Here is a 27,515-nt window from a genome sequence, read left to right on the forward strand (position 1 = left end):
GGCAGACACATCCTCTCATACTGACGCTGTTTGCCCAATCAGGCGGAGATGGGTGAGTGTGTGTGGCAGGTTCAGAGCCAGAGCCTGAAGGCATCGCGCTTCCTTCCCACATGTACTCACAAATCACAAATCAAGTGGCACATCTTTCCTGAACCGCTCTTGCACGCACAGGTAGTGTTGCATGAGCGCTTGACCTTACCTTGTGCTATTACTGTGGGCTACAAAGAGCAGCGTTTAGCGCAACCTTTATTCTATATTGGCCTATTAGGAGCCACAGGGTGTTGCGATGGAGTAAGACTGCCTGTATGCATGTGTGCATCTAAGCATGCTAGAGAACATGAGCTGATGTATTGCAGGGCTGGGAGAAGAGGGCCCAGGAGTTCATTAGGCTGCAGCTCGGGAGAGCAGCCGCAGGGAGAGCTTGCTGTAGCCAAGTGTTGCCAGGAGGCTGAGCTGCGGGTCCTGTGGGGAGGGTTGCTGTTGATGTCCACGGCATGTTTGTTAACAGCCTGATTCCATCAAGTGGTGTAAAAGCAGCGCAGCCAAGTGTAAGGGCTGACCCCTGGCCCCCGCCTATTTTTAACAACACAGCGTTTCAGTCAAAGGTAGACAGTTCAGTCGAGCACTTGTGGAGTGTAAATGATGCTAATATTCATGCAGTGGTACATTTGGGAGAAAAAATAACAAGAGATGCAAAGCAAAAGAGCACAAGACTCCATCTGACTATCTGCAGCTACTTTCGCTTATATGCCCTTTATCTGGAGGGCGAAGATCTAAAATGCTCTTTCAGTTTTCATCTCCATACTCCCACCACCCTTGTAAATGCATCAGAGGAGCTGAACACCACAAAATATTAAATACTCATAAAGAGAAATGAGAAATCAAGCTCAAGGCATTTCATTGGACATTGGAGGAATACATTAGAAAAAAACAGCACAACTTGATAAAAGACTATTTTACATGAGGTTCTAGTGAACAAATCCTCCTTCTTCTCTATCTTAGAATAAAAACAATCCTATGAATAGTGATTCATACCAGATAGCTATTGCACAGACGCTACCCATATTTCATCATTTAGTACACTGCTAAAAAAATGACTCTCAGTAGTCCAAATGACGACAGGCTGAAGATTAGGAGCAGTTCTAAACAAAGATTTACCTTTGTCATGTTAGGCCTACACATAAAACAGAGAGTTAAAATGTTTCTTCATGGCAGGGTCCTTCACGTTGACTTGGCCATATGGACACTGGAGGAGGAAATGAAATAATTAAATGGTGCTAAACGGCTGCATGTGGTGCAGAACATCAGTCACACAGAGAGGAAGACACCGACATGTGTAGAGAGCACAGCGTACCAGAGGAGCAAAAGAGGGAGGACAGGAGTAGACAGAACAGAATGGGACGGAATAATCTGACTATGAAAGCCCTGCTTCCACTTTTATCTACCTCAATTTTCAGATGTTTAGTCAAAGAAAAATGAACTTAAGATAAATTCCTGCTGATTTATTAGAATAATTAGGTATCTAAAGTTTAAACATCTGTAGGATTAACTGTGAACTACTAAAGTCATTAAAAAGTTTTTCCTCCGGTTGATATTTAAGTGACTATCGTAAAGAGTGAACATAAACCACGTCTTTTCTCTGCAAATAAATTTATGTGTTCAGGAAATAATAAGATCACATGCAACACGAAGGCCATTTGTTCTGCAGCTGTAGTCTGATTATGCTGGGGTGAGAAAAGTTTCCCACTTGTAAAAACAATGGTGTCACAGACAACACCAGATATTTTACAAGATTTAGCAAAATAAAGCTCATGCTGGGACATTAAAATGTACCCAGGAGGGTGTCAGACAGCACCAGATCACTTTTTAGAAGATGGTTTAAGTAGGGGAGGCCAGCAGAGAGCGACAGTAGATCTAACTTTTGAGAGCATTGCTTTCCAAAGTGAAAATATCTACATGTTTTGCTGTCTTCTGTGACAGAACTTTAAACTGAGTCTTACATGACTTGTCTGTACATGGAGATAACACTGGTGATCTATGCAAGAATAACATAGCCAAGTCATTCCATCAGACTGAGCCTCTTAGTGTGGTTTCCTGACAACACCGTCCCACTGTTACTGGACGGACTCAATGTATACAAAGGTGAGATGACATTTTAAAGTTTGATCATCACAGTCTTGTTGTTGGAACCCCTGGTAATGTGACAGTAAAACCCTGCTCTTTGTACTTAGTACAAAATATAATAATATAATAAATATGGTTAGGTTGTGCTCCATGTACGTAGGCAGCCCGATTCAAGTCTGACCTGTGGCTCTTTATCTGCATGTTTCCCCCCCACTCTCCCTGTTTCCCACTCTGTCCACTGTCCTCCTTCTCTTAATAACGATTTTAAAACCCCAAAAATATATCTTAAAAAAGAAAGCATAAAACAGGGGAAATAATGCAACCCATGTATGCCTGAGCACCATGTAATTAGCATGGGGCAGAGTCAGAAGTGTTAAATATCCATGGTTTAGCCCAAATTTAGGATTCAGGGTCATGCTTCCTTGGAATTTTTGTTTATTAGCCAGTTATATGCGAAATTTTCAAGCCATTCAAAATATAAACTTAGATTTCAAATGCTAGTAAATCCTTAAATTATTATGGCAAAAATGATACAGTTCCACCAAGACAAAACAACAAAAATTTAGAGCCAACGTCATTTGTCATATCTAATTGATCTCAAAGTTTCCTCATCATTCTGAAACCAAAATCATTTTTGAAAATCAATCACATTCACTTCCACCTCTTAAAATGCAGAAACTTTGTGATGTTCATTTGTTAGCATAGGTGTGGTAGGAAATGAGGCAAACATTTGAAAGAAAATGTGTAGATTTAGATGTAGATTTTTATGAAAATGCAGAAATTGTAAATTTTTTTGTACAGTTTAGCCACAAGTCTTAAATTTCGATGTTGTAAAAAGCAGAGTCCATTTATTTATCATTTATATATTTGAGCATATACCTATTACAAGGTAAAGGTAAGATAACTTTATGTTTGGTTTACATTGAATGAGTCAGCCTCTTTTCAAACACAATCAACGTCACAGGACAGGACAAAACATGATAAAGTGACAGCAGCGCTCAGCAGTAACATATATTTTACCAACCCCAAAAATGTGGGACTTTGAGGAAATACTCCGAGGATTTAACCACCTGCCTGTGCCTAAGGTTGTCAACATTTTCTATATTTTAATACTTTTCAATACCTCATTTTTGAAAGGTTAAAATCTCCATAACTAGAAAATAAAAGATTGAAGGCCCTGAAAAAGAACTGATGCATAAAGAGACTTCTGATCGTCACTCAGGGTTTTAACCAAAAGCTGCTGCAAGTGAGAGAGAGCACTGTCCAAATAGCACAAATAATTTAGTATATTGGCCCGACTTATTTGTTTAATTGAGAGACTGTGCAAGTGTTTGCCTATATTTTTGAATAACAAAAAACAGAAACTAGGAAAAAATATCTTTAAATCAAGTTTGTTTTGGTAGTGAAAGATACAGTACCTCTATAAAGTATCCATCTCCTTGGATGTTTTACTCTTTTATTGATTTATAAATCAATCATGATCAATATAATTTTTTTTTTACAAAAAAAGACAAAAAAAACCCTCAATGTCAAAGTCAAAACATATTTGTACAAAGTTATGTAAATAAGATAAAAATATGTAATGTAAAATAAGTGACTGCATAACAATGCAGCCCCTTCAAGTCAGTATTTAGTAGATGCACCTTTAGCTCCAATCACAGTACTGAGTCTGTGGATAGGTCTCTGTCAGGCTTACACATCTAGACGCAACACTTTTACTCTATTCTGCTTTGCAAAACTGCTTGAGCTAAACATCCCAAGTCAAGTCACAAATTCTCTATTGCAATGAGGTCTGGGCTTTGACTCAGCCACTCCAGAACATTTACTTTGTTGTCTTTAAACCATTTCTTTGTAGATATCACTTATGTCTTGGGTCACTATCTTGCCAGAAAATAAATCTTTTCCAAGCTTTAGTTCTCTTGCAGACTGAATCCTTCAGGATTTTCCTATATTTTGCTGCATTCATTTTACTCTTTACCTTTCCAAGGCCAGCTGCCAAAAAGCATCCCCACAAAATGATGCTGCAACCATTGTGCTTTACAGTGGGGATGGTGGGTCTGTGGTGATGTGCAGTGTTTGATGTCTGCCAAACATAGCCAAACATGTCTGATGGCCTAAAAGCACCATTTTGTTCTCATTAGACCAAAGAACTTTGTTTCACTTGACAATGGAGTCTCCCACATGCCTTTTGGTAAACTCTAGTCGAGATTTAATATGAGTTTTCTCCAACAGTGGCTTTCTATTTGCCACTCTCCCATAAAGCTTTCACTGGTAAAGAACCCGGGCAACAGTTGTTGTATGCAGTCTCTCCCATCTCAGCTGCTTTTTTTTTTTTTTTTTTTGTTAAAGATTTATTTTTGGGCCTTTTCATGCCTTGATTTGATATAGGAGGACAGTGGATAGACTTGGAAACAGGGAAGAGAGTGGGGAGAGACATGGGGCAAAGGGCCACAGGCCGGATTCAAACCCGAGCTGCCCGTGTACATGGGTAGCGCCTTAAACGCCTCGACCATCTGCACTCCCAATTCCTTCCATTTCTTGATGATAGATTTAACTGAACTACAGGGATCTTCAGTGTTTGTTTTTTTTATCCATTTCCTGACTTATACTTTTCAATAACATTTCCTCTGAGTTGCTTGGAGTGTTCTTTTGTCTTCATGGTGTAATGGTAGCCAGGAAAACTGATAAGCCAGTGACTGGACTTCCAGACACAAGTGTCTTTATACTACATTCACTTGAAACACATTCACTGTGCTCAGGTGATCCTCATTTCACTAATTGTGAGACTACTAGCCCCAACTGGCTGGACCTCTGTTAAATCAAGTCAGTCCCTTATTTTACAGTACATATTGTAATTCAATTGACACGACTTTGTAAAAAAAAAAAAAAAATCTACTTTCACTTTGACTATAAAGAGGTTTTCAGGAGTTTGGGTCAAAAGACCAAACTATATTGCCCATGATTGATTTATAAAATCAATTAAAGGGTAAATACTTTTATAGGCACTGTAGGTATAAAGCCATAATGCAGGGCTGAATTTTATATCTATTTAAATCAATTCATTATAGGGTAGTGCTCTTAGACAGCCCTAGTCCTCCAGGCAGCAGGCTCAAGTTCAAATTCAGACCCTTGGCCTCTTGCTACATGTTGTTACCCTATTAATTAAGTTGTAAATTGACCAGTAAATATTCTTCAAAAAACAATTTATTTACCATCCATTTGGCACAACTGGATGAGGGCATGCTATTCATCTGTTTTCTGTAATATTTGGGGTTTAAAAAATTAAAAACAAGAAACTTCTTTTGGAAATAGTGTCTAGAAAAAGGAGAATGAATACAACAAAACTTAAAACAGAGTTAAATGCAGAAACAAACATCCTGGTAAAAAGAAGAAAACAAGGCTCTCACATGTCTGCACGCGCTGCCACAGCACTTCCCTCTCTGAAGGTGGGCATACTCTGTGAACACCTTGTACCCACTGGAAGGGTCGACATACATCTGCTTCTTTGCCTGAACATAATGAAGATATAATTATTTAATTAGCATGACATACAAACGCGTATGCCAGTGTGTGACCCCCACATACATAACTGTATACAGCACATATACACACCCAAACACCGGCACATGGAGGCACAATACTGAATATGAACATATACATGCAGACAGATTGCTTTGGGTCAAGGTAAGTGGGAACGCATGCCCTCTATGCATAGAAACAGATGTAAAACAGTCTCTTCCTTATGATATTTCTAATTAATTAGTGCTCTTTTTTCTGTGGGTGAAGATCTGCAATGATTAATCAACTGGAAACATTGTTTTGTAGATTTTATATGCTTAAAGAACATAATTTAGAAACAATCACTCTTTTATTTTGACTAATTATTCATCTTAGTAGAAACAAAAACACCCTCTGTACGTGAAACACACCAAACTCCTGCGCCATCCCTCAGGAAGTTAGAAAATGTCACCTCTCAGTCTGTTTCAAAATGAGAGCCCACTAGTTGGTGAGCTCTGACAGGCCACAAAGGGAAAAGGCCCCGGGCTCTTCGGTGACACAGCCTGTCATTTCACATGGCAGTCCAGGGCCACATAGTGAAGCTGGCATAGCTGGGCCCCCTCTCTGTATTGTGCTTTTCCCACCCAGACCCTACCACGCTCCTCAGGTCGCAGCCAACTTGCCTCTGTTTCACCCACACTCAGAAACACAATATTTACAACAGATACGCCCAAAGGCATGCAGATGACACCTACACACTACTGTCATCAGTGCAGCACTCGAGCTGAAGAGCTGCTTGATAAAAAAGGAAACACGCTTTGGTGAACGTGAGGATCCGACAAAAAAATAATTGACACGTAATTTGTACAACACATTGGATAGATGTAACCTGACACGCCAGATGGATTTGTTTCACACATCCATGTGGGAAACCTTCAATACTAAGCATTTGGGAAAGGGCAGTGTGATTGCATGAAAGTCAACAAAACAGGTGACGTAGCTGCGACCGAGGTGCACTTGCTCAGCTACCGAGGAATAACGTGAAACATGGCCACTATAGACATGTCAGTACACAACTTTTGTTTTTGAAAAGAAAACAACTCACTGCTGTTCTTTGTTCTTCTTTTAACAAAGAACTGTCAAGTTCTGATAAAACTGGTGCTTTAGCTGCATCCACGCCAAGCTCTTCTGCCATAACGACACCGGCCTCTTGTTGCTGCTTGCTTACATCACGACTCCACGGCGCCTGAAAATACTGCCCCTTGTCACTGATTGGTCCTATCACTTTCTAACCGGGCCCAGACGGTTCAGACGGGAGCTTTGCAAGATGGATTTGCCAGATAGAAACAAGGAAACAGGTGTATCCATCTGCTTTGCAAGGTTAGGGTAGATGTGCTCCTAAGTAAATTTGTAACACAATATAAACTTTTAAAAACTTAATTATTCCTAAAACATCTTCAGAATACAATGTGACATTTTACAGTTTATAATCCCTATATTAATGATTTCTAAAAAAAAACTTTCCACACAGAGGTATAAATAAAAAGAACACAAGCTTGTCTTTAACAATGATCCTAACCACTGTAATTAACATAAAGTGAAATATCACTCTGACAAGGACCCATGGGGAACCTTGCCCTGGAGACAAGCTGGCTCTGGAGATGTATAACAGCTGGTGTATTATTCTACCACCACTTATATTAGCTGAAACAAACAGGGGGTTTGTTGGTCCCATGTTATTTGTATTAATGATTTATGGCCTATGCAGGATTGCCATTGAGATTTTTTCAAGGAACATGTCACTTTCAAGAAATTACAGTAATTACACTTGCAAACATCATGTTTTGGGCCAGAATCCTAAAAAAATTTTACACTGTAAAGGAACCCTGCATTATTAGATTCGCATTAGTATCTTTTATATTTATGTAGATAGATAGATAGATAGATAGATAGATAGATAGATAGATAGTATTCACTCACTCATCCAAATAATTGAAATCAGGTGTTCCAATCACTTCCATGGCCACAGGTGTATAAAATCAAGCACCTAGACATGCAGACTGTTTCTACAAACATTTGTGAAAGAAAGGGTCGCTCTCAGGAGCTCAGTGAATTCCAGCCTGGTACTGTGATAGGATGCCACCTGTGCAACAAGTCCAGTCGTGAAATTTCTTCGCTCCTAAATATTCCACAGTCAACTGTCAGTGGTGTTATAACAAAGTGGAAGTGATTGGGAACGACAGCAACTCAGCCACGAAGTAGTAGGCCATGTAAAATGATGGAGCAGGGTCAGCGGATGCTGAGGCACATAGTATGCAGAGGTCGCCAACTTTCGGCAGAGTCAATCACTCAAGACCTCCAAACTTCATGTGGCCTTCAGATTAGCTCACGAACAGTAGAGAGCTTCATTGAATGGGTTTCCATGACCGAGCAGCTGCATCCAAGCCATACATCATCAAGTGCAATACAAAGCATCAGATGCAGTGGTGTAAAGCACGCTGCCACTGGACTCTAGAGCAGTGGAGACGTCTTCTCTGGAGTGACGAATTGCGCTTCTCCATCTGGCAATGTGATGGATGAGTCTGGGTTTGGCGGTTGCAAGGAGAACGGTGCTTGTCTGACTGCATTGTGCCAAGTGTAAAGTTTGGTGGAGGGGGGATTATGGTGTGGGCTTGTTTTTCAGGAGCTGGACTTGGCCCCTTAGTTCCAGTGAAAGGAACTCTAAATGCTTCAGCATACCAAGAGATTATGGACAATTACATGCTCCCAACTTTGTGGAAACAGTTTGGGGATGGCCCCTTCCTGTTCCAACATGACTGTGCACCAGTGAAAAAAGGAAGGTCCATAAAGACATGGAGGAGAGAGTTTGGTGTGGATGAACTTGACTGGCCTGCACAGAGTCCTGACCTGGGATGAATTAGAGTGGAGACTGAGAGCCAGGCCTTCTCGTCCAACATCAGTGTGTGACCTCACAAATGTGCTTCTGGAAGAATGGTCAAAAATTCCCATAAACCATTTTATCTGTAAATATTCCATTAGAACCTAAAATGATACTGTTGCATCTATATCCATCAAATCTCAAGTTAAAGGAAAAAGAATGTAGGTTTGTAGACTTTTCTTTACTTCACAAATGATTGCTATCAATTGGAGGAAAACTGTTGCACCTACTTTAGGTGCTTGGATTAAAAGTATGGTAAATTGTATGTCAATGGAGAGAATAACATACATCCTGAAAAAAAAGCTAGAGATTTATAATGAAATATGGAAACCACTTGAGAAATTTATGAAAAATGGGGAAATAGGAGAGCTTCTGCAGGAGGGAGACTGAGAGTAGGATAGCTGGAGAATCAAAGTGAAATTTCCTGGAGAGACTGGAGCAGGATTTAAATCTTTAAGTTATGGTTTATACATGGCAAATATGTATTTGTGTATGCATATACAGATATTTTTATTTCTTTGCTTGCAAATTGGTATTTGAAAGAGAGTATCTAATTTTATGTTGAAAGATGGTGGGTGTTGAGTGTTTTCTTTTGTTAGTATGTTTGTTAATTTAAAAAGGAAAACAATTTACAATATAATGTCAGTACATTTATTGTGGATTATGCTACAAAACTTAATAAAAACATTTTAAAAAAAAATTTCCATAAACACACTCCTAAACCTTGTGAAAAGCCTTCCCAGAAGACTTGATGCTGTTATAGCTGCAAAGGGTGGACTGATGTCATATTAAACCCTATGGATTAAGAATGGGATGTCACTTAAGTTCATATGCGAGTCAAGGCAGGTGAGTGAATACTTTTGGCAATATAGTGTAGATAGACAGATAAATATTGCTGATTGTCTTATTTACTTCTGAGGTTCATTAAGCGATATCAGTAATACTTAAAGTTAAAAACTCCTCACAGGAGCTTTAAAGGTCATATCTTGAGCAGCATATAATAACATACATAAAGTATATTTGATGCTATAGATGCTATTTGCTCTGTCCATCACTGTTGGTACACTATATTTGGGGCTCACAAAGTTCAAAAACTTGAATAGACTTTGCTGATAATATTTTGGAAATAATGCTCAAGGTAGTATTTTAAAGTATTATACTTTTACGCTGTGACGTTGTAATTTAAAAGCTATCTTTTTTTTTAAATCAATATTTGAATTCAGGAAAAATAGAGAGCACCCTTCAACCCCAAAAAACCCACCCAGATACACCTGGCACTATTTAATCAGGCGTAATCACATGGAGTAACATGATCTGAATATGTTTAAGTCTCTGTTGCTGCTCTGTTACCTGACACGCCTCTGTGTGCACTCTGTGGATGGTCAGCTCCTCCTCTGTGAACTTTCTCTCAGCCTGGTCGCTGTCAGCCCTCGGGCTGTTTGCCACCTCGCCACTGAGGTCTGTGTCCCTCCTGTCTGCATTGATCTGCAGCCTGCTCCTGTTTCTCCAGCTTTTCTCTGACTGACTCGGTATTGACATTGTTACACGGCGTGTATTAAACTGGACATGGAGGAGAATCAATCTGCTGACGAACGTTTTTCCCTGATAATTCTGGTGAAACATGCTCGTCTGAAAGCACTGGCACTGGCTCAGTACGGTCAAAGTTGTACTCAGCTACTCTGTAAGCACTGCCACTAACTTTCTATTGTGAGCCCAGAGATACCGAAACTACGCTTCTTCATCGGCTCAGTAATAACAGCGAACACGATTACATTTGGGTTTTCTTGTAGCAAACTGACTCGGATGCATGTTTACTTCTCCCTCCATTCCCACTAGTGCCTGCACAGCAATGTGTTACACTTCCTACTTTGCCGTATACGTCACCTTGGTGACGACGTGTGACCTATGTCGTAACACTGATCTGAAGGCGCACACAGCGCCCCTACTGTTTCACACCAGCAACCAGAGAGACTCACACTGAAGGGTACACCACATGAAAAATAAAATAATTACATAATTATATACATTATAAATCATATCGGCATGATTAAAACAGGAAAAATCTATCTATCTATCTATCTATCTATCTATCTATCTATCTATAATTGTAATTCAAAGTGCAGAAAATACAGCAATAACAATAAAACAATACATTAAAAAAAGAAAACATGACCTTAGGCAAGAAAAGCCCCCCAAAAACCATCTTAAAAAATGTAAACAAATACCAGACCCCAAGAAATTTGAAAATGATTAAGTGTTAAGAAAATAGGATAAGAATAAAATAATTGTAATGCTAGGACATACAAAATACATTTTAAATCCTATCATTTTAATGTGCCACAGTATTTTTAAAGCAGAATATTACAATAATAGAGATTAAAAAAACAAACTACAAGTAAGTACAAGTGATTAATATGATTTCATTAAGTACTGCGTAGCCAGACTTTATAAATCAGTTGTCACATTGTGTTTGAAATTGCAATATTCTTAGCTCCTCTCAGATCCAGACGACTCATCCATCACTGAAGAGCATAAATGCTGAAAACAGCATCATAATCCAAGGTTACAGCTATAGCGCATATGCATAATTTTCTGAGTTTTTTCAATATATTTTCCTTTTACATATATTTAAAGTAATGAGTTTGCTCTTTTGAATGATAAAATGATTTAATGATAATATCATCCACTGTTATGTAGCATGATGCGTTCACATTGACTGTCATATTATAAATGTGGCTTCATTGTAAAGCCTCACTTTACTCTCCTTTGCTGCAATGACACTGTGGTGCAAACAAAGACACCTTCCCATTATATTAAAGTGAATTTATTATATTTTAAAGTCCTATAGTGTCTTGGAGAAAGCACTGCAAGGTTGATGAGTGGACATTAATGAGTACTTCCAAGGTTATCTGCCGCTGTAAGCCACCTCTGATGATGTGTCTGCTAAGAATTCTGGGTAATCAGACCTGACAAGTGTCTTTTGACTGACATTGTGAGGTCAATTTACCCAAAGACAAATTACACATCAAAGTTGAAAATATATGCATGTATATAAGAGGCTTTGCAGAAATATTGTAAGTTAAGTAAACTGATGAAGCTGCTTTAAAGATTTATATTGTAATGGACTCAGTAAAGTCTACTGATGGGCACATTAAGGCAAGGTTACTTTAACAAACAAACAAAAAAAGCAATAAGCCCTTGAACTTGTGCATTTTCTTTGGATGACATTTTGAGTCTGAAAGCTAAATCATGTGCACCAGTGGAAACAATCTGATGTTGTTTTAGAGCCTTAGGTGGAGAATGAGACTTAACAGTACTCGGTTTTAGTGTGACTATGCCTTAAATGTAAATATTTTACCACTGTTTAAAGATGTCTGCAGTGTGGAGCCCTTAGTGGTTCACGGTACTGAGGACTCATGGGAGCTCTATATGTGAGGGGTTTTTGTTTGTTTGTGTATGTGTGTTATTTTGAATCTTTGTATGATAAGGCAGCAGCCCTGCCATTATCATTTCATACAGATGCATGAAACAGCATGCCCCAGTCTGCTGACACTTAATTACCTTCCAGTCAGCCAGAAGAAATCTGGCTCTGATCCAGACAGACTCTCTAGAGAGGAGACAGAAGTACATCTAATACCAGTGAATTCAATTTACACTGGGACAAATATCACTTAAACATGCAAACGATTAAAAATCACCTTAAACCAGATTTTTTTCTCTGAAAAAGACTGAGAAAAAAACTTTATTAATCCCAGGGGAAAAAAGGACACTACAGCTGCTCTTTGACATAATATAAAAATAGGAAATATAGGCACATACATACAAATATGACTTTAAAAGTGTTCTTTTTCTCAGGTTTTATTGTAATAGAGAAGCTTTTTATGTGCTTGTACTTTTTAAGTAGTTTTTAAAATGAATGCTCAGTCATTTCTGTGCACTGACAGGTAGCACATTGCAGTAGTGGTTAAGGTTGCTCCAACAGAATAGAAATGTTAAGGGTTCAAACTCAGGCAAGCTCAAGTATTCTGTCTGCCTTCTAATGAAGCTTAGACTGTGAGTATTAAACTACACTTAAGTAGTAGAAAGTCTACTGTATAAGGCCAGATTAAGCAGCACCAGCTGATGACTTCAGCCTAAAGGAGAAGTTTATTGAAGTCTCCTCAGATCCAGCAATATTATTGCAGTTTAAGTCCAAGATGTTGTCAGCATTTTGGATTGGAGTGGAAAAGGAGCTGCAGGTGCTAGGCATAAGAGCCTTTGCCACGCCTTTTTCTTTACATCATCATACCTGTGTGAGGATGTTGCAAAAGGCTGTTGCATCTTCAATACAAAATCAAATCATAGCTGGACGCTGAAAATGACCTGAGAGTGGCAGTCTCACAGCTGCACAACAGATGCAAAAAGATCTGTAGCACCAAATAAGTCCACAGTAGTCACTGAAATTAATGCAGGACTGGGTGTATAAATCTTAGAGGTGTTAAGTTTTTATTTTCAGGGAATTGTTCATTTTCAGAGAGTCAGATTTTTAAAAATCCAAATCTTTTGGTTTTATGTTGTGGCGAATTCTATGAAAAACTAGTTTGTTTGCAAAAACTGTAAATAACGGTGTGTTTGTTGTACATTTACATGTTTTTACATGTGGATACGTACAATGTGGGGTATGGGGGCCTGAAAATATTATCATCTGCAGGGAACCACTGATCTAGACTATTCAGAATTTCTCTCACTAGTTCATGGGACATTCTTTCAAACTTCAGTAATGTGCGAAAAGGACACTGACCCTTACAAGCAAGCACTAAGGTTGACAGATAATTTCAATACTGCAGTTTTGCAGACAAGACTGGAAATGCTGGATAGTATGCTAGTGCTGTGGTTATGAGTTCCACCTTACATGAAGATTGTAGCTGGTATGAGTCTCAGCTAAGGCCTTCTCTCATGGAGCTTCCTCCCACTTGAGCATGGTTTTGAGATTTTCCAACATACTTCACAGTACATGAACTGAAAATGTTAACACAGAAGAGTGGCACCTTAGTATGACAGAACTTCCACCTTTCATCCAGCAAGTTTCAGGTGCAATCCCTCGCTGAGGCTTTCCTGGATGTGGAGCTAGTGTGTTGTGGATGTCTCCAACTCCACTATTGACCTTGCTTCTGGAGTACCCTTATACTTAAACTGGACCCCTTAAAGGCAAGCCATGGCAGTACAATGGATAAAAATGTTGCTTTACCCTTATAATGTGAAGGTTAAGGGTCCAAGCACAACTGGGGCCTTTCTATCTGAAACTTAAGTGGTTTGGCTTTCTCCAGATTGGGATATATATATATATATATATATATATATACTGAAAGGATATTGACCCTCAAAAACCAAGCATTCACAGCATAGTGGTGTAATAGTTAAGACTGTCATCTCGCAGTGCAAAGGTTGGCAGTTCAAATCCTGTGCATGCAGGGACAGAATAAGGTAAAGCAGGCAGGGGCAAAACAGGGAGTTTAAAGGGAAACACAAAGAGTTCAAGAGGAGGAAAAGATAAACTACAATAGGTTCAGATAAAAAAACTAATGCCCCTTCAATGGTACATGAGGGAATAAAATGGGATCCCATACAAATAATTTAAATGGTATCTAATACACATTTCCCTGAGGAGAAAAATCAGTTGTCACTTAAGGGAGGTGAAATAAAATATCACATGGAAAAAATGAAAGAAAGCATGGTGTATTTCTTCTTAAAGAAGCTGCTGACTCAGCTGAATCATGAGTAATGAGTTTAGTGTAGAGCTCTGAGGCAGATTGTAATAGTCATTCTGTATACAGTAGGCTTATCCTGCATGATTTATGTGTATATTTTCATAATCTAAAAAGCTTATGTAACTGAGTTATGTGTTGCAATTTAAGCGTTTATTTCATGCATGGGCTTCTGTAAATAGTATTTACACATGACAGACTGTAATTATTTAGGCTTATGCCAAGTTATGCTAGTCTACTCTAATTTTCTTCTGTCCTTTGCAACTTAATTCAGGTCACAGCTGGGTTAAATCCCATCTACATCTCTCTGTATTTTGTTTTTATGTGTGTCTCATATTTGATAAACTGTGATCATGAACTTCCTTATCAGGCTTAACATGTTTTGGTTAAAATATAATTGCCATCTGGCTCCTATTGACCTCCAGATGCAAACAGTGGCCTCTGTGCATTGTGTATTTGCCCTGTCACCTCCATGTGCATACACCAGCAACACGTGGCAGCTTTTGTGTTTGCAGAGACATAGAGGACTCTTGTGCTGGAGTAATAGCACCAGAATGTTATTGTGCCAGTTTGTAGCTAAATAATTAAATATACCTGTGTGTATGGAGTATGTTGTCAACCCTACGCACGCCTTTTTTATTACAATATATAAATGCAAGAAAAAGAGCAAAACATAGTGAATGGTAGCCGTACACTAACACACTGCCAACAGGTGTAGTAGAGCGAGAAGTGGGACTGATCACCCAGGGCCCTGATGAGGCAGTGTAGTGGTTAGCACTGATGCCTCACAATGAGAAACTGGAATGGTCTGGCTTCATTCTCCGGGTTAGTGGACCATATTTTGTAGCTACTGGAAAGTGGATGAACACTGTCAAGCAAGCACTTGCAATGTGGTATGTTAGTGAGGTAGTTAGCATTAAATCCAGTAAGTAAACTAGTTCTGGGTTTGAGTCTAAGCAGGTACCTTGGTGTGTGCAACTATAACAGTCTGACTTCCTTCATCTTGTGAGTGGACCCCCCTTTTGAGCGATCACTGTGTAATGGAAAGTGGATAAATCCCAACAAGCTCTGATGAGGCAGCATTTTGGTGACTGCTGATGCCACACATTTGAGATAGTTTCAAGTCCAGACAGGGTCTTTCCCATGTGGAGCTTGAACGGTCTGGCTTGCATTGATACCAAGGCTCACTTCCAATATATCCCTGCCCCTAACTATAGGCCCTACCCCTATATTTTGGGTGTTCACTTCTACATAGAGGTAGGGTGTTTCAGTTCTTGCTTGGAAAGGAGGGATAGGGTGAAGTCCTGGGGCTACATGACCCTTAAAATGGAAATGAAGGTGATTGGACACATGCTCCATCTGTCATATTCATTATGGGCCAGTTAAGACAAAATGAGGTAGTAAGTATGCACAGCTTCGGTAAATAACGTAAGCTCCAAGTGTTGTCATAATTTACGAACAGTGAAGCTGGTTGGTTAATAAGAATCATGCTGAGGCCAATTGAGAGAACAAAAATATCTCTGCCAAGAATGGCTTTCAGTGTGGTCCTTTGCTCCTCTTTCAATCATGTTATCCAGATGATACATCTGAGCTAATCACTCCACCAGCAGCCATTGCATAAACCAGCTAACAGCACAACTAAACCCTGCCTGCAAACTCATGTTGAAGCAGGTTGAGAGAAGAGCAAACACATCTTCTCTACCAGGATAAGCTTCAGTGTGGTTCTTTGCTGTTCTTTTAATAAATAAATGTGCTGCTAAACTGTAGCTACAGCTGAGCTAATCCCTCCATCGGCATCAACCTCTACTACCAGTTTCCAGAACAACTAAACCCTGCCCGTAGCTACCGCCTCATTCTCATCAAATGATGCTGATTAGTCCAGTCTGTTCTCAGACCTGGAGCAATCATTTCCTGTTGGAGCTTTGCAAGATAGATCTATCTGATGATAGACAAGGAATCTGGCAAATTCATCTGCTTTCCAAGGTTAAAGCTTGAAGGGTTGTCACATTGAATAGGAGAAGGTTCCCAACTACCTTGTAACTCTGTTTCGAGGGGCAAGGAGACAAAAACAAGAGGAAGGAGTAAATCTTTGAAAGTTTCCATCCACATTCCTGTGCTGAATATCATCACTCGATGCTTCTGTTATATGCAAGGATCAAATGACACAGCCTCCGGACACATTCATCCCTATTTCATAGATCAAAACACTGTGAAACCACACTGTTCCCATGAGATGCTAGCTGTGCTATCAGTTAGTGGTTGTTTACATGGGAGTAAAGAGCATTGTGGCAGCAAGACAGTAGTCATTAAGAAAACTACAGTTGCTACTAGTGGCAGGTGGTGGCATTACAGTTTAAACAGAGCATTTGACCAGTATTATGGGCCTTAAATGATTAAAAAATGGTGAGTAACTAGTTTAACAGACTGGCTATTGGTACTGCTTACAAAGACTTCTGTCTTCATGACACAGGAGTCTGGGCTTTCTGTTAAATAACACCATACTGTCTCTAATATAACTAGAGGTGACTGGGCAAGCAGTGCAAGGCAAGAAGGTGATGGTTCAAATCCAGTGCAGGCCCTAGGCTTCTATGTGGAGTGAGGAAGATCTGGTTTAATCCTACTGGAGGACAGACTATATTTTGAACTTTAAGTACCAAAAGGACCATAAATCCAAACAGGATAGCACCCCCGTGGTGGCATGTTTGTGTTGTGATTAGCACCGCATCTTTACAGCTAGTGGGTTCTGTATTCAGTCTCTTATTTGAAGCTAGAGTGTTGTCGCTTTCTTACACTGGAGCTTAGACCGTGATTTTAAATGACCAAAATATAATGGAAAGAATATAAACTCTTAAAATGAAGCACTGACTGGCAGCAAACATTGGAATAATTAAAATCAAAAATATTTCTAAACAGATTTTATTTCTATTAGTTTCATCCTCATAATTCATTCGTTTTCCTTAACTGCTTGTTCTGATTTCTCTTTTCTTTCCCCCTCTGCTCTTTTTTTTCATCTTTTGTCTCCCTAGTTTGGTCTGGCAATGTAATGTGGGTTATTTTGCTTCCAATTTACCTGCCATGCTCTGTACATCACCCAAAATCTATGGTTCTGGCTCATCTGGTTGATTTGGCCTCATTTACCATCTTTCTATGATCTATAAAACATTAGGGTTTGCCGTCATTCTCACTGCTTGAGGAAAGATGAATACAGGAATTAGCTGCAATATTTTTGAGAGCTAAATAGTCATGTATTTTAGTAAGACTGGTTTTAGATCTAGAGAGTGGGTTAATTGAAGCTATATTTCTCACGAGGCAAGAAAAGTGAGTGTCTACGTTTTCCCATACCTTATAAACTGGCAACACTTGGCTACAACTAAACATCATAAAGGGATAGTATTGTTTGTTTATGATGCTTGACGGTTATTCTCTAGTTCCCAAGTGACCAAAATATCCAATTAACACTGGGTAAACTTACTTCTAAATTTGGCAGCCCTCACCAGGACCCCTTTAGTCCTAGGACCCCACATTGGGAGTCAATGCTAACGGCTAACTCAACCATAATTACTGCGGTGCTAATGCAGTCTCATTGGGAAACACGCTTTTATATGATAGGCATGAATCATACGACTCAGGTCTTCTGTGTGTTATCACGCTTGTGTTACTCAAAGATGCTCGCAGGCAGCAGCAGCAGCAAGGTGCTCATCTGACGTGCTGACGTCACCAAATCTTTGACAGCACTTCCTGGAGTGGTGTTTGTTGTGGGAAATAACGCCGTGCTGCTGAGCTGGGCATTCAGGCTACATTAACGGCAGCAGGACGGCGCGGACTACTACTACTATCACACCTCCAGACATGTGGTCGCGGCAGCTTTCGACCGGTGTCAGATAAAACAGAAGTAGAGACGGCTGGGACTGAGGAAGGACGAGGGGGGGGATATACCCGGACAGCCAGCAGAGCAGCACAGCAGAGCAGAGCCGCCGACAGCACGGAGTTGTCACGATGTTGTAGCTAAACCATGGACAGCAGAATAAAGTAAGACCACTGACTTTTGTCGCTTGTCGATGCAGAGCTGTCGAGCTAACAGTTAACGTGTGCTTAGGACACGTTAACGCAGCTGAACGTAATATGCGGAGGTATGTCTGGCGTAATGTGAGCCATCTCCAGCAGTGGATTTAACGGCCAGGCCAGCTGGCTCGACAGCATTTGGGTCAGTCTGTTGCTCTGTCTACTAGCTGACCAGCAATTAGCAGCCACGCTAGCCAACAGGCAGCTTTAAATAGGTTACATATGCACACGACACCGACTGACCGAGTCCTGTGACCTAAGTTTAACCTGATATGTTGTCAAAACTTCTCATTGTTACACACAGACTTAAGCACAGCCAGCTTTAGCTAACATGCAAGTTATTGGCACTGTTTGCAATTGACAGTGTGACTCATGTAAAGTAGGGCAGGTGTGATTACAAATATTATTCTAAGGAGCATATAATGACTGCTACGTGTACTACACACTTGTTGCCCAGTATAGTTGGAAATTACAGTTACCCCCCATTTCCCCTGAGTAAGCACTTTTCTTTTTCTTTCCAGGGAGAATCCAGACAGAACATTTGATCTGGTTGTACAAGTGGCATGTCCAACATCTGAAAATGAAGGTATGTCACGTGAATATATCAACCAGTCAAACTATGTGCTTTACTAATATAGTAGATTTCTGACAAATTCAGTCAAAGTTCAAAGTGTCAGGATTTATCAGGAGAGTGGAAAAAGTGGTTGACAAAACATAGGATGTTATAAGGATTTAGAGACCAATGCACACTATAGGGAATTAAATACAACAGCCCTAATAAGAGACGAGAATAAAAGGAAATGCTGTAAAATTAGGAACTGATAAACACAAGGAACATGAAAAGTGAGCAAAATAAAACAAAAAACATTAAAAAGATTAATGAATTTGTTTAGTTCTTGCAAAATGTGATAAACATGAATTATAATGTAATTTATAATGTACTGGTAGGCTGTTTTCTCCTTGCTGTAGAAAATACAATGATTCTGCACCGTGACAATGTATGCATCAGGTTGAACATATTTGATAAACAACTCTGTAGCTTATTATGTCATTATCATGTTGATATTTAAAGATATTTCAATATTTTAAGTTAAGAAGCTTGTGATTATTTGCATTAGTTGCAAATAGATAGTTACAGCTCTAGATAATGTGCAGTCATTTTAAGGCTGTTGTGAGAAATGAAATGTTTATGAATCAGACTGAAGTTGATAGAGCTGTTTCTTTTTAACCAACAGAAGCAAATAAAACCTGACTGTTTCTATATATTAATTGTTAATACCTGTATAAGCTGTGGTGTGGTAGGTGTCACAGGAAGCTATTTACAGCGTGTTCAAAAAACATTCTTTTTTAGTACATTATTCAAAGCAAAACAGAGCCGTATGATACTTTTTTATGCCATTGCACAGGCAATAGCAGGGGCTGAAGCTATTTAGTTTTAGTGTTGTGTGTCTGTCCTCCTGTTTGACCATCGGGGCCATTCTTGTGGTTGTGATATCTCATAATTGAAGGATTTTCTTCTTTATGCACAGATGTCTACTCTCACTCAAGGAGGAAGTAATTCGAATTTGGAGGTCTTAGGTGAAGGTTGTTAGACCTTATTTATACCCTTTGCATGTGAACATGACATCTCAGGAATGCAGTGAGGGACTTTTGTCAAATTGGGCCTAAATCTACACTTCAACACGAGGGTGATGTAACTAGATTTTGAAAGCCAAAGGTCAGTATTTTATCAGTGTGGACTCCATACACTTAACTAGCTCTGTAATTCAAAGTTTATAACAAAACATGCACCTACACTACTCAGGAAGTAAGATTTCCACGCATCACACTACCACAGTACCACCCCTGCCCTCCTTTTTGACCCACTGTTGTACTTTTACTGCAGTTGTATACCGTACAGGCGGTAGTTCTAGTTTTGACTGAAAAGACAACCTTTGCATTTAACTGACAAGCATTGCTAACAGACACGATGTAGTGCTTTGAACACAGAAATAACCAACAAGGCAAAAACTAAAAGTCCTTTACAGAAGCTTTGACTCTTTTTACATCTTTCAGTGCTCAGACATTCAGTTTGTTAAAATTATATCAATCTTTACATTTCTGATAACTTGTCAGCCATTTAAGTCATTGTTAATAAAAATGCAATATATTTTTGCTTAGAAGTGAAGATATTCAGCTTCAAGGGCTGTCACAATACCAGAATTTTAGACTTGGATATGATGCTATTGATCATCAGTGCCAATGATTTCCTCTTTATGCTTCAGCAGCACTCCAAGATTGGGTAATTGCCTGTTAGTGAATACTAAAAATTCTAGTTAAACTAAAACAACTGTCTAAATTGTATATAAACATTGGCCAAAATATTGTTGGTGTTGCTGTGTATTTTATATTGTGTGCAGGTCTTTGCCTGCAATGGATTATTCCCTCTCCTACACACCTGTTTCATGAAATAGATACCACTGTTGAAGTTTCAATAGTTTCTGATACGATCAGTCATTAAAATAACAGACACACTTTGATACTTCATCAAAACTATCAGAAAGATGGGCACTCATGGCCTCTCTCAGCTTAACTTTGTAAATGTCATTTACGGCATCCATACATTTTCCAGACCAAACCAGATGTTAACAAGGGTGACATGTTTGATGATGAAGTTACCTTTTCAGTTATTAAATTAGCTTTAAAACCCATCTTGAGAAAATGGTTTTGCTTGTTTCCCCCTCCTAAGATCTGTGTTTGCTACTGTTTCTAGTGTAATTACAGTAATAATAAGGCTGCACAGTCGATGTTGCTTAACTTTGGCAGCCGTGTTTACCAAATTCACATCCACAGTATTTTAAGTCTGACAGCAAGCGTCACAAAACAACACTGAATGACTGCTTCAGTCTTGAACAATGAAAGCAATCATTATGTCTGTGGTGTTGTTATGTGTGCTCTGTCAAGACCCTGAGGACTGGAGAAGGTCAACACTAAGTTCAGCTTGAAAAATGGTCAGAGATATTTGCTGATTTCAGATGTCTTTGGCATTATTCATTCATTTATTTGACTGATGTCTAGTCTGAACTAATCTGTCAAGACGCTTGAGTGTAAGTGAACAAGTGCAAGAACTTATTTTGCATCCTTGGCCTTACAAAGATTGTTTTAAAAAGAGCATGCTTGGGTCAGCCGGCTGTATTAACTCTTCTGCTGTTTGTGGTGGTCAAACATTCCAGCTGACAAAAAGCACACAGACTGTCACAGGAAATGGCTGCGGCCAATGAGGAACAACACTATACTCTGCCTTTATGAATATGGGAAATATAGTCTACTATATTTCACATCAATATCAAGTGTCTGCCACAAGTCAAATATCATGCAAAAACATTTTCACTGCACATTACACCAGCTGTCTTATTTTGCCTGCTCAGTTTTGACGTTAAAGAGGTGTTATGTGGACGGTTCACTCGTGCAGCTGCTGAGCTGACCAGAGTAGACTCAAAGTTGTCCTTGGATGTAGTTTCTGATATTGGATTTTAAACCAACTCATAAACCACCGGCCTGCGCTATAATAACTGACTTCCCCCCACGTATGATCCAGGGTCAGACTCATATCCGGACTCATGCTCCCTGGAGCACTGCTACAGAGCAACGTGTGCACAGCCCTCAGGTCAAATGGAAAATTCACATTCTGCTCAGTCATTTCTCCAAAGTGCTCTCCCTCTGCTCCATGCTAGCTCCTGATTGGATATAACAACGCCCCTGCTAGGATGTACATGTACACTGACTGCAGGCAGAGCTTGCATTTTTGGTAGATTGTTTTTGTAAAGGAATGGTTTCAGATAACCACATGAGGAATGAACCACTTCTCTCTGAATCTGATCAATTTCCTTTTCTTTGACTTTGCTCTAGCTGACATTTATGCTTCTTTTTTGCAAATTTTTACTGACTATACCATCTGTTTTGCATATTTATCAGGCACGTGTACATGTATTAACCCCTCAAACATGACCTTTGTTATTGCAATGCATGCACCTGTCTCTTTGCTTCATTTAGAGCTGAATGGGTTAATACGATGAGTCATAACAGAGCTAATTCGGCCAGCTATGAAACCTCCACAGTCGCTCACCACAAACAAGAGCTGTTTCTCCTTCAGCCAAACATTTAGGTAGTGGGCCAAAAAGCATCACTTCACATTAACACATTATCTTCCCACTATCTCACACAGGCAAACAAACAGGAGACAGCTATGATAGACTATAATTAAATTGTCATAGCAACATGGTGTAAAAAATTAGAGCATGGACTAAGTGGTGGAAGGTTTCAGTGTGCTCGGATTTCTCATATCGGCTTCTCACAGTTAAGGGAATATGAAGTGTAATTTTAGATTGATTTTGGCTGCAGTTCAGTTGTTGTGTACTCCCTCCAGTTTGCATTAGCACGCTGTACACTGACTGAAAGGGTTTCCTCTTCGACTAACTGGAAAGCTTGGTGTGTGTGCAGGTTTTTTTTTCGTTTTTGCTGATCATGCACTGCTGTGATGCCACTCTCACCACATCCTGGCCCTGCTGGTTTGAAACTAGATCCACGTGCAGCAGTCTGACATGCATTGTAGTTTAGAGGGATAGTTTCCTTTGATAGTAGTAGTTAAGATCAAACTGCACCGAAACCTGTACTGGTGTCGGACTAACATTACCAAGCCCTTTGTAGATGGTCATAACACCTGTCCTTCAACTTCCTGTGTTAACTGAGTTTCACACCTTTTGTAGTCAGCGCGCTGTGCGAAGACGACACCCACATGTTTTCAGTAAGCTTGTGTTTTTTTTAAGTTGTAACCTTTTCAAAGCCATGATCTCTGACTAGATTACTCACTCATTATAAAGTTAACATTCAGAAACAGTGCAGAGCTTATCCATCCAAGCTGATATTTCTGAAACCCACGCCTGTTGGTGGCTGAATGAGATCATTAAACTATGAATAACTAAATACCACCAATAATTCTGACTCAAGAATGCAACAGTTGGCATAGCGCAGAACCAGGCTGGGCTATGTAGAACTTTATGGTCCATCAAAGTAATATTGTTTCCTGAACCCACTTGGAGGACAGTAGCTTCTGCACACAGGGTTTTCCATAGGTGTCAACTGTCAGCCAGAGTACTGGTCACTTAAATATACAGCTGACTACTTTTTTCCTATTGATGGCTTAATATAACAGCTTGACTAAAAAGCTGCAGGTAGCTCTTCCAGTATATTTTAGACAAATTTCAACAATGCATCAATATAAAGTAATTTTAAATTAATTTGGTACTCGGTCTTGGTACTTAAGGATAAAACTAAACTCCAAAAGTCTTAATTTAACACATTCCCTCATGAGATTGTCTTAAACATGATTACACTCATTTTATAAATGGCCATGGGAAAAATAACATAAAATTTGCTAAACAGTGTGAGCTAACTGCAGGAAGAAGCAGATTTTTCCCCTCAGTACCTAGCTAATAACAATGTTTTTCTTTAAATAATTAAATTCCTCTTCAATTTTTGATTAAATATTACTAAGATTACAAGAAATTAAGTGTTTTGTATTCAAATTTCTTGTGGAGGACCCTCAGATGCCCTCGTTACTTGTGTCTGACCATGTTTACTGAGCTAGAGCAGTGGTTCTCTATTGGCCTAGCCTCTTGACCCACCACCATCATAAAAAACTGCATCTGAAATTTCTGAAAATTCTCCACCAATTATTTAATTTATTATTTATTTAGTGGAACAATAACTAGAGCTGATCCGCCTTTTAGCAGTCTCGATCAGACACTTCTACATCAGTATCCATACCTGATAAGAAATCCAATTTTTTAAAAAAGGTAAGTATTCCTATGTTTTATGTGGTATTATGCACAATTAACTTGAAACTTGATGTCTTATTGAAAGACCAAAACATTTATTTAAATGCAGTAAACTTAATATTCATTCAAATAAATGTATTTAAGCTTTGTACTCACTTCATATAGAAAAAGGTAGCAGAAACAAATGTTTTCAAATCAAATATTTGAAATTTCATTGCAATATATAAACAGTAACGACAATTGTATAACCAGCAGCCCCACAGGGCAGCTGCTGCAAACTGAATATATAAAATAGCAGTGCAACACAAAATCTAAAGTAAATACACAGAAATAAATATCTACAAAAAAACTCTTTGTTAAGTAAAAAGTCCATGATTCATCTAAACAGGATAACAGCATCTATCTAGGGACTACTGCAGCAAGAAGTGGCAGATATGAAGTTTCATACGAGAAATTGACAAAGCAAGCTGCTGAAAACACATTTCCTGATGGAGACATTTACAATAAAAACATTCAAAGAAAACAAGAACTACAGACTTTTACTGTGAAGGATTTGTCTGAAGTACCACATTTGCCATTGATTTAACTCTGCTTTTACACTGTGTTTACAGTCAGCCTCACTGTCAATTTTCATTGCTGCTTCTCTGACCTCCTTAAATGCCAGAGCCGCTTCTTTGAATCATCATGGGCTGAAAATAAAGGAGTCATGGGTTAAAACACCTTTAAACAGTTGTTTAAGCAGTTGTCATACGAGTCACTGCAGCTCATGTTAGTAAACTCCTTCATGCTGCTGTTAATACAGACGTCAAGCTTAGAGAGGAGAGAACACACCTTTACCTTGTAACTGTACTTCACATTAATCACACTGATACCAACAGGTAATTTCTGTGTTGTTATCTGACTGCTCTTTAGTGTCAGAGTGAAATACTGCATGAGTGGACTCAGACTGAGCTGTTGTCTCTTACATGGCGCACTGCTACGCTGGCTATGGTGCCTCAGGTGTGCATGTGCTTCCTTCATGACTTAGTGAAATTTAAGTCAGTAACGTGGATCAGCGCCTTCAGTCTGATCTCTGATACAAAATAGCGTTACCAGTATTGGATCAGAGCTGGCCCATCTCTAAAAATGATAGAGTTTGGACCTTAGAAGATACAACCCTGGCAATAAAAAAAGAAATGGCACAAAACAAATATATTTAGAAAGCACTTGATAGACTTTTATGTTTTCACGGGGCACACATTTGTGACCTTCTGAAAACGGCTCCATGACACACTCTTGGGTCCTGACCCATCAGTTAAGAACCACTGAACTAGAGGTAAAGGCAAGCTTTAGCATCTCCCTCAATGGCTACTTTTTCCCTCAGGCTGACTACTCCACATGTCTGTGGAAAGCCCTGTGTGGGGGATTTGACCAAACCACTAGACCATCAGTCCACCTACACCTATAAACCTTGTTGAGTATTTTTCCAAGGTAATCCTAGATTATTCATCAAAAACCTGATAAGGGTCTGTCTACAGCCTGGTTGATACTTTAGTGTTGTAACTGCACACAGCATAACGGGCATGTGGGTACGGGTTATAGTAGGGTGCATTAGGAGTGGACTGAGTAACAGCAAAACTTCTCATTTGTCTTTCAAACTTTTAACCTTTTACACCGAAAGTAACTAATCTGAGCTGCAAAACATAATGTAGCCGACTCAACAGCATGCTTACAGAAAAAAAGTGTTTATAGCATGCACACTAGCAGGCATTAAATATGAGCTAAATGTACAGGTGTACCATCAGGTGTAGGTATCTAGGCCCCCCATGAATTCTGAACATTTTGAATAAAGCCTCAAACACAAAAACTACCAGACTGTCCCGCTCTGCTCTCAGCCCCACTTGACTAAGCCTCTCTTGCTCACGTGACACTTGGTGTAAATGATCCTTTTACCAATTAGATTAATTACATTAAACAATTCAGATCTGAAAGCCGATTCCTCTCTTGTTAGCAAGGTCTTATTGGAGTCCTGAGGATGTGGATATACAGCAAAAATAAGTGGTCAGCTATCTTAAATCAGTGGGTTGCTTTAAAGCAGTGGTTCCCAAAGTGAGGGTCAGGACCCCCAAGTGGGGTCACGGGATGCTTTCTAAAAAAAAAGAGGAATTTATTACGATTTAAAGTGTTACATTTTATGCATTGTAAAAAATATTGTAAAATGAGTTCAATTTAAAATAAAAAGTAGCTATTAACAGACTTCAATATAAGTAAAATGTACCAAAACTCCTTTAAATGTGAATTTGTACATGATGCTTTGTGCAGCATCGTGCACTTTAACGGCCTGAAGGGAAGGTGGGGGTTGCCGGTTTCTGATGCTGTTATTTTGCAGGTAATGGGCTAAAAAGTTAGTGAACCCCTGCAAGTATGACCTTAATCGTAACATCTTAATGTACAGAGCCAAGTTTTTCTTTCACTTTCTGCAACTGTGTCACTGAGAGCTTGTCATTTAGAACAAATACCTCTGCCAGTGTTCTGATTTTGCTCCTGTTGGACAGAGGCCCACCATTATTCCCTTGATGGGTAGGTTTGATTTTTCCTGTTATTTTGGCAAGCACTTGAGTGAACAGCATAACATCAGTGGTGCAGGTAAGAACAGAAAAGTCCATCACCTTACAGATTTGTTTAGTATACAGGAGAAAATCTCTCAGTAGATGAGGGCATCAGCATTCCACAACATAAGTGTTGCTGGGGAGGAAAAAAATCAAGAAAATAAATCTCCCAGCCACAATGATGGCAGGTTTCATATCTGGACTCAGCCCCACACTTCTAACCGCGGATGTGTGGAGAGATGACAGACACTGGCCCTTTTTCCTCATGCAGGTCCACAGAGACCTGGCCTCCCTGTTCAGCTCGAGCTCAGTTCCGCTTAGCTCTGTTGGCTCGCTGCTCTGTGGATGCTCAGGCTGCGAGCAAGCGCTGCCTGAGAGCGTGACTGGCATGCTAGCTACTAGCGGCCCTGGCTACATAAAGCCATATTGATGTGTTTCCAAGATGCTGCCAAAGCTAGCAGATGACGCTAACGCTGCCAAGGCGGTAGGTGGGGACAGATGCTACCTGTCCTCGCCCGCTCCCTGCAGCCAGATTGTTGCCAGTAACAAAGCAATAAACTTAATAGATCAGCATATCAGTTTTACTGCAACATTCATGCTGCAATTAGGGGAAAGATTTATAGTGCACATTTTTTAAAAGCTCAATGTATGCAGCTATGTTTGCACTGATAACTCACAGGTCTTAGGTTTAGAACATGCATAGTTTACATTGCATGCTTTTTAAGCAATCCACTCTGAAATCAGA

At 39.5% G+C, this 27,515-nt stretch overlaps 2 protein-coding genes across 5 annotated transcripts in view; one reads left to right on the top strand and one right to left on the bottom strand.

Annotated features, from left to right (window-relative positions):
- Positions 1–549: 549 nt before the first annotated feature.
- c7h1orf53 (chromosome 7 C1orf53 homolog) lies at positions 550–10,414 on the bottom strand. 2 transcript variants are annotated; one of them, XM_041792259.1, is made up of 4 exons: positions 9,911–10,414; positions 5,532–5,633; positions 1,159–1,246; positions 550–573 (listed from the first exon to the last, which is right to left on the bottom strand). In XM_041792259.1, the coding sequence occupies exons 1-3, from the start codon at positions 10,181–10,183 to the stop codon at positions 1,175–1,177; spliced, it is 447 nt and encodes a 148-aa protein (XP_041648193.1). In that variant the 5' UTR covers positions 10,184–10,414; the 3' UTR covers positions 550–573; positions 1,159–1,174. The 2 variants fall into 2 exon arrangements, with proteins under 2 accessions (XP_041648193.1, XP_041648192.1); XM_041792258.1 differs by lacking the exon at positions 550–573 and having other exon boundaries at positions 882–1,246.
- Positions 10,415–18,076: 7,662 nt separating this feature from the next.
- dennd1b (DENN/MADD domain containing 1B) overlaps positions 18,077–27,515 on the top strand; it is a 184,756-nt gene continuing 175,317 nt past the window's right edge. For all 3 annotated transcript variants that reach the window (XM_041791060.1, XM_041791061.1, XM_041791062.1), the window contains exons 1-2: positions 18,077–18,333; positions 18,888–18,952. In XM_041791060.1, coding sequence (XP_041646994.1) covers positions 18,317–18,333; positions 18,888–18,952 — 82 coding nt within the window. In that variant the 5' untranslated portion in view covers positions 18,077–18,316. The remainder of the gene's footprint in view (positions 18,334–18,887; positions 18,953–27,515) is intronic.

This window comes from Cheilinus undulatus, linkage group 7, assembly GCF_018320785.1.
Source record: "Cheilinus undulatus linkage group 7, ASM1832078v1, whole genome shotgun sequence".
Classification (NCBI taxonomy): Eukaryota; Metazoa; Chordata; class Actinopteri; order Labriformes; family Labridae; genus Cheilinus; species Cheilinus undulatus.

What these genes read in the sequence shown, in the direction of transcription:
- c7h1orf53 (XM_041792259.1), bottom strand. Translation starts at nt 10,183, where the DNA reads ATGTTTCACCAGAATTATCAGGGAAAAACGTTCGTCAGCAGATTGATT. An exon ending in TGCACACAGAGGCGTGTCAG is followed by an intron (nt 5,634 to 9,910) that starts GTAACAGAGCAG and finishes CATTATGTTCAG; the next exon opens with GCAAAGAAGCAGATGTATGT. An exon ending in GTGGCAGCGCGTGCAGACAT is followed by an intron (nt 1,247 to 5,531) that starts GTGAGAGCCTTG and finishes TTCCTCCTCCAG; the next exon opens with TGTCCATATGGCCAAGTCAA.